This window comes from Trachurus trachurus (assembly GCF_905171665.1).
Source record: "Trachurus trachurus genome assembly, chromosome: 4".
Classification (NCBI taxonomy): Eukaryota; Metazoa; Chordata; class Actinopteri; order Carangiformes; family Carangidae; genus Trachurus; species Trachurus trachurus.
The window spans coordinates 16480194-16487781 of NC_139898.1; the positions used below are offsets into that span (position 1 = coordinate 16480194).

General features: G+C 39.3%; 1 protein-coding gene across 6 annotated transcripts in view; it reads left to right on the forward strand.

The window, feature by feature from the left end:
- Positions 1 to 1199, forward strand: part of elavl4 (ELAV like neuron-specific RNA binding protein 4) — a gene marked incomplete at both ends in the record, with an annotated part of 77610 nt that extends 76411 nt beyond the window's left edge. For 5 of the 6 annotated variants that reach the window (XM_083969986.1, XM_083969987.1, XM_083969991.1 and 2 more), the window contains one exon: positions 872 to 1199. In XM_083969986.1, the coding sequence (XP_083826112.1) occupies positions 872 to 1199 (328 nt within the window). Of the gene's footprint in view, positions 1 to 829 lie in introns of all 6 variants that reach the window. The other variant, XM_083969988.1, reaches the window with a different exon arrangement.
- Between the last annotated feature and the right edge of the window lie 6389 nt (positions 1200 to 7588).

The window sequence follows — 7588 nt, forward strand, 5'->3', positions numbered from 1 at the left end:
ATTAAAGCACGCCCAATAATATCTATGTCGTCGTTTCTTGGAGGGAGGTGGCATAAGAAATGAACCTTTTTATCTCATTTACCTTTTATTTAAAAATAGGGGTATTTTTTTTCCTCCTTCCCCTCTCCTTTGAGCGGAAAGGCAATTAAGTGAAGTCAACTGAGGATTCAAATCTCTTGCATCACAAGAAAAAGGAGAAGATTATGAGGCGAATGAGAACAGATTTAGCAGGCTGGTGCATGATCTTTGATGAATTTCTAGCAACGGTTTAATTCAACAACTTCCCGCAATTTAGCTCCTGAAGGAGCCACTCAAGGGCACAAAGACAGAACCTTCATCCGCATCTCCTTCAGCAGAAATACAGCCCCACATGCAGCACTGGCGTCACTCCTGACAGGAGGCCTTTCACAACTGAGGAGCTCAGGGAGGCTTTAGTGGTACAGTGCAAACTCATACAAACTCGTGCATTTAGACATAAACATACAGTACATGCACATACGATAAGCATCCCTGCGTATGCATCCTGATTGATCCGAAATGTTTTATTTGCCTTGGAGATCAGCATCTTTGCGATTGGTATACTGCAAATATTTCGCAGACTAAGCCGTCAAGCTTCTTCTTTCATATGGCTGTAGACAGTAGTGTGTTACACAGGTGAGCACCATAGCAAGCTTTAGGATCTGAAAGGAGGATTCAGTTGTCAGAATATTTGAGATAAAAGCAAGCTGGAGTTAGGGTTTTCACCAGTTCATGACACAGACATTGAGTTTCACTGTGTGCCTTGACATGTTCAATTAACATTTGCTTTCTTCTCTTCCCCTTTCTCTCTGCTCTTCCTCCATGTTTCCCCCCACTCTGCCTCTCCTCTCAGGTTTTCTCCCATCACCATCGACAGCATGACCAGCCTGGTTGGAATGAACATCCCCGGCCACACGGGCACCGGTTGGTGCATCTTTGTGTACAACCTTTCCCCAGATTCTGACGAGAGCGTTCTCTGGCAGCTGTTCGGGCCGTTTGGTGCCGTCAACAATGTCAAGGTGATCCGTGACTTCAACACCAACAAATGCAAAGGCTTCGGCTTCGTCACCATGACAAATTATGACGAGGCGGCCATGGCCATCGCCAGTCTCAACGGCTACAGGTTGGGTGACCGTGTCTTGCAAGTCTCCTTCAAGACTAACAAAACACACAAGTCCTGAACTTTGACAGGTAGAAGCAGTTGCCCCTCGACTCTGTCTGCTCCAAAATTGCCCCCAACCTCCCCCCTCACCTCCACCCGTCCCTTAGCCCCTTCAGTCACTACCACTACCACCCTACTACAGCCATCCAACACAGCAAACTCAAACTCCAACCAGAACACAAAGCAACCGACAAACCATCAGACAAATTGAACTAGAAATGGCTTATATTATAACTTTGGACCTATAAGCCAATGTTGCCTAAGTATTACAAAAATGAAATGATGAAAATGTTCATGAGTTTTTGGAAGGTCCTGTGATTATGCAGGCTTCTCTTTGTTGTATATTCTTTCTGTTTGTTGTGGTTGTTAAAATGATTTTTCTCTTCTGTGTAAACAGTAGCAAATCCCTGTATCCCCTTATTTCAGAGAAGAGAATGTCCTTTTTAGATTGAAACCTTTTCTCTGTCTTGATTCAGGATTTGTTTTCCTTTTGTAAATCCGGATCCACTGTCGTTAGTATTATATACCTCCCTGTCGGTTAAGGGGAGGGGGCTCTTTTTTAAATTGGTGAACCATTCATTCATTTTTAGTGTGTATTAAAAACTTCCCCTAATCGATTATAGTTGGGATTCCACAGTCCCAGTAAATCTTATGTAGAAAAAAAAAAATTTCTAACATTGTTTTTGTTTTGTATCGCAAACAAAACATAATGTCTTTCCTCACAGGGGTTCAGGGAGATGGGGCGAGGGAGGGGATGGGTTAGCTTTCCTGATGACACGTTCAGTAATTTAAGAAAAAAAAAATATCACTGTTGCCAAAGAGAAGATCTCTTTGCTTGAAAAAAATGCGTTTAGAAAAAGATAAAAATAAAGAGAAAGAAGATCTATTTTTATAAATGATAATTAAGATAATAATTATTGAAGAATTTTTACAAGAATCTGGATTTGAAAAAAGAGAAAAATATTTTGACTGGCTAACTAGGGGGGGCCGGGGCGGGAGGGAGGGGGCACCACCTTGTCTTGTCGTTCTGCCGTGGTACTTTATAGGATCAAAGGTTGTTTGTTTTTTGGGGAATCCAAGTTGGCAGTGATTTTGTAGATGGAAGGTTTTGTGAAAAGGGATGCAAACTGAGGCAGGTGATTTTGGTAATTTTTCACATAATGTACTAGTGCGTAATTATTCAACAGCGATACCCAAAAGGGAAGGGAGAGGGGTCTTTCCAAGGCCTAACCATCCTTACAGTCCAGAGCCCAAAGCAAGAAGACCCTTTGTCCACTTGTTTTCCTGTTTTTGTCATCAGTCAATATGGGATATCAGTAAATAGATATATACACATCTATCCATTTAGAGAGCATACTATACATTATCTATATCATTTTCTTCGCTCTGCGTTGGTGAACTTACATTTGAAAAGAACTTCCTTTTAGCGATCAAACGTAGGTGCTATACTACATTATTCACATATCTTAAATATCCAAGTTTGTTGTTCTATGTGTTGTTTAAAGAAAAAAAATACTTCGATGTTGGCATTGAATTGAGCTGCTGTTCTTTGTTTAATATTTGTTTATTGTTGGCCCACAAAAATCTGGTGAGACTATTTCTTTGCTGAATAACCAGATCAACGACTTTGGGCCTTGTAAGAATCACTGAACAAATTTTTATTTTTTATTTTTATTTTTTGCTTTTTTTGTTTGGCTTGCTGACTTTTAGGTTACTTGCTGAGCGTGAAACGTTTGTCAAAACTTAATGATGATTAGCTAGTTCCGTTAGTCTAGATATTTGTTTCCTTAAAAAGGATCTATGACAACTGTGTCTTTATTTGCTGTGTACAAATAGATGATATATATATATATATATAGTCTACATTTGTTTTACAATATCTACTGTACTATCTGAGTTGTCACTGTTCTTTTGTTTGAGCTTGTCTTTTTCATATGACAACTTATTATGACGTGGTGGTTCAGTTACTTAGAAAAACTTGTGAGGAAACTGTTCAATTGTTGTCATGTTGCTTGTGGAGAAAAAAAAAAGATTTGGATTAACTTTCAGTTGACTACCGCGGCAAAAGAAACCGAACAAAAGCTTAGAATATAACTGTATTTGTTTAGCAGTTTATTTACTTATCTATTTTTTTAAAACTATTTATTTTTTCTATTTATTTTTTATTTATTATATATTTATTTATTAATTAATTTATCTGTGTATTTATGTATTTATTTGTTTCATTGTCTGTGTATTTGCGTGATTCTGGTACAGGGAGGGGGGCGTTTCTGAGCAAAAGGGAACAAAGCGACTAGTGGAGAGGCTCTTCCAGTAGTCCACTGCACTGAGAGAACTTTTAGTACGTTTGTGCTTTGTACCAATATATCAAAATTACAATATAAAAAATCTAAAAGTCAAGAAAACTGAAAAAAATGTCTGGAGGGTTGGGGGACGCTCTTCCCTTATTACTAGAAACAGTTACTCGCTATGCATAACCTAGTTAATAGTTAAATTTGCTATTGCTTTTTTCTTGTCTTGTTAAAATGAAATCTTTAGATCTTTTTCAATAAAGTTTAGTCTTAATAGAATGTTATAAACAGTCGTTCTGGTTCAATATAACCTGTGATAAGTTTGTGTAGTTCTAAAAAGCCACTCCGTCCACACCCTCCCTCCACTTACTACCGCTTTGTGATGAAACCTTATGCAAAAATGTGGGTCTGAAAGCATAGTTTTCAGTTTTCAGTAAACATTTTATATAACATTCAGCTCTTGGAGGCTTGGGCAGATACATTTTAAAAACGGAGCAAATGCCCATTGTTGTTTGAGGGTCATTCATTGCACTGGACTAAATCGGTCACTTCAATCAAGAGTCAAAACTTATTTTTAAAAATATTCATCATGTTTTCAAATGACATACCAACAAATCTTTAAAAAAGAAAAAAAAAAAAAAGAGAAATTGTTACCATTGCACACCAACTGTAATTTACAGCAGTTGTTGCTATACTTAAGTACTCTGGAGGTATGAAAAGGGATTGTACCGATTCTATATTTTATATACTCTAATATGATATATATTATATATTTTGAAAGGTGAAAGGTAAGGGAATGGTTCCAGAAGTATAAATATAAGGAATTGGATTTTTTTTGTTTGTTGTTAAGACTTGAAAACATGAAGGAGGTGTGTGGAGAGCATTTTAAACACTCAGACGCATGCTCGCATTGTACATCCTTCTCTCTCACACCTCAGTCATCTGACAGGCCGGGTCATCTGATATCATCAACCATTATCCAAATCATCATCTGCGCCATCCAATCACTTAAGTGTTCTAGTGTCATAAATGGCAACAAAAACCAACCCACCAACCCACCAGACCCCGTCATGCTCCCCGCCGCCGCCGGGAGCTTGAATTATGCAACGACCCCAGTAGAATGTTGTTCTGATGTGTGAACTAATTTCCTACACTGTATGACTTTTGAACTCTTACGATGCGTGCCTGTGTTCCGCCTAGACCCTGTGTGCACATGGGCGCGTGTGTGTGTATGAGTGTGTGTGCGCGCGTGTGTGTCTGAATGTGTTTGCGCGCATGTGTGCATGTTCGTATGCATGTATCCTTTATGTAACTGTGTGCGTGTTGTGCGTTTGTCCTCATATGTTTAAAGCGTGGAGTACATCCAGGTGTGTGTATGTACAGTATATACATATGTTAAGTGTTTGTTATTACGTGTGTGTGATTTGTGTGCATTTGGGTATGTTCAGTGCACATATATACAAAAAAGAAAAACGTATGTGTGTGTTTCCCTGAGTGCATGTGCGCGCGGATGTGACAGATAAGAAGCACGTGCAGTTGTTGAAAATTTGTGTGTATGTGTGTGTGTGGTTGTGTGCGAATGTGTGTGCATGTCAGGGTGTTTGAAACATGGGGCTGTGTCACCTCGCTCTATGCCCAACCCCTATGGCTCACACCATCCCCTGTAGCGCCTTATAGTGGCAGCCTGCCAGTAGGAACAACGCAGCCAGTAGTGGAGGAGGGAAGGTGAACAGAGGAACTAGGCTCTTCTTGTCAGTTTTCATTTTCCTCCTGAGACGTGTTTGTTTACTATCTGAAAAATCTATAAACGAAATCTTTAAAGACAAAAAAGACGAAAAAATGTTCACAGGGCCCCATGACCGCGGCTCTTTCTACTCTCTCCTGCTTATGTTATTACTTAACAATTATCAATGATGATTATTATGATTATTATTGCTATTATTCTTAGTATTCTTATTCTTATTATTAATCCAATTACTGCGATGAATGACTTCATGTTATCCTTGCTAGTTTAGGTCATTTCTGAAACTGGAAACAAAATAAAAATCTTGCTGTAAATGTTTGTTTTTTCTTTTTCATAAAACTGTTGTGTTTGAATTATTTGTACTTTTGAATGTTGGGACAATAAAATGAGGTGTTAAGAGCTTGGATGTTTCTTGTCATGATGGATGAAGCATTCAAACATTTCACTCTTTCACTCTGATTAGGTTTTTAAAAAATCTATCTCTCTATCATCTCTCTTTTGTTACTGGTTACATCTTGTGAGGTAAATCAGTGCTGTATAACGGACAGCGTATCTCATCAGTGTGCTTAATGAAAAGTGCCTGATAAATTGCACATTAACATTGCAGGAGTTCAAACTGGAGATTTGTTTCTTCTATATTTGTCACTTTATTTAGTTGACAGAAAATTCAAAGAAAGATTAATTGAGTCATTCATCAAGAAAAAAATGAAATATTTGACAGCTCCAGGTTCTCATACACATAAAGATTTACTACTTTTAACAGTTTTTTCACTGAAAACCTTGATTGAATAAACAATGTGAGGATGTTGTCTTAGGCAAAGAGAGGTTGTGATGGGCATTTTTCATCATGTTGATATTTCATTAAGGACTGATGTTTGAATAAAGCTAAATCAGTTCATTAAAAGAAGCCTATTATACTTAGAAATGTCTCTGAATGAGAGAAAGATCTCAGATCAGCAATACAACACAACAGAGCTGCAGCAGTTAATCAGAAATTTCACTCTCCATTCACTTTGACTTCTCAACTACAGGGTGACAGTCACGATACTACGGAGAAGCAATGCAAACATGAAGCACAGAGCCGATCTCAGTCAGCCCTCTTAGGCTGTAGGACGGGAGAGAGGAGTCAGGTGTAGCTACATCAGTGAGATAACACTGCCCCCTGTATCTTCACCGGAGTATCCGAGACCTCTGTTGCTTTTCAGTGAGTGGGAATATCTGTGGTGAACATGTGCTTCATCTTACTGCATCACAAGAAACAAATCAGAGGTCAGCACAGAGAAAAAGCCACAAGGTGGAGGGAGTCAGTCCGCATTCATCGAGGGGGGAGAAGTGTATCACTGCTGCAGGCCGCATCTGCTCATCAATAACAATATTGTCAATGTAGTCGGTAATGTCCAGCAACATGAGCTCAACTTTATGCCTTTATAATTAAAATCCCACCAGAGAGCAGAGCAGCGAATGTGGAGAAGATATTACCGCCTGGGACTGTGACTATAGTTCAGCCACTCTAATGACCCTTCACTGTCATCAAGGCCAAAGAGGACGGGATGGGGGGGCAAGAGTCAGGATGGTGTTAATAATAATGGCTCAGATGTACAAAACAAACCAACCATGCATGATTTAAAAATAAATATATCTGGTGAAAACACCAAAGAAGTGAAAGTGCTCTCCTTACAGAGAGTTGTTGAGTATAATATGGCTCAGTTCTCACCATATTCTGTCACCAGGTGCAACCATATGATACTCCCTCTCAGTTTCTATATAAACCACTTTTCATCTGCCTGGGTGAGAGCTGATCACACTCACTCCGTGGTGTGAATGTCAGCATCCTGCCGTGGTGTGATGTAGACCGCAAGTTCTGCCAAATGACGAGCATGAGCCTCACAGTCGGAAGCGTATTATTTCACGAGGAGCTACTTGTCTTTGACAAATCTTCCATAGACAAATCTGTGCAGCCGAGTAGCCGTTGTTGCCCTGCAGCCCTTCTTCGTACACACTGACATTACCTCCCCACAACACTCTGTCCGCTTCAGAGGTTTCACACTGTAAAAACAGAGGACACTCATCCTCACTGTACCGTGTTTATACCCGAGCTGTTCTCTGTTCAGTGGATTGATCACACTGCCTGGACTGTCTGAGTGTTGTGTTATAACTCCTTCATCTTCAACTGATTACTGCACTTTAAAAAAGGTCTGTTGGACAATGTAAAGAGGTCTAGTTTTGGAAACACAAATTACTGGTGAGGTCTAGGATATTTCCTGGGTATAAATCAGAAATAACAACAGTCTCTGATTTGGTCTGTTCCTTCAACTTTACTTGTCTAACTAAACTCAGACAAATCCCCCAAGAGGTACTAAAAAAAAGTCTTAT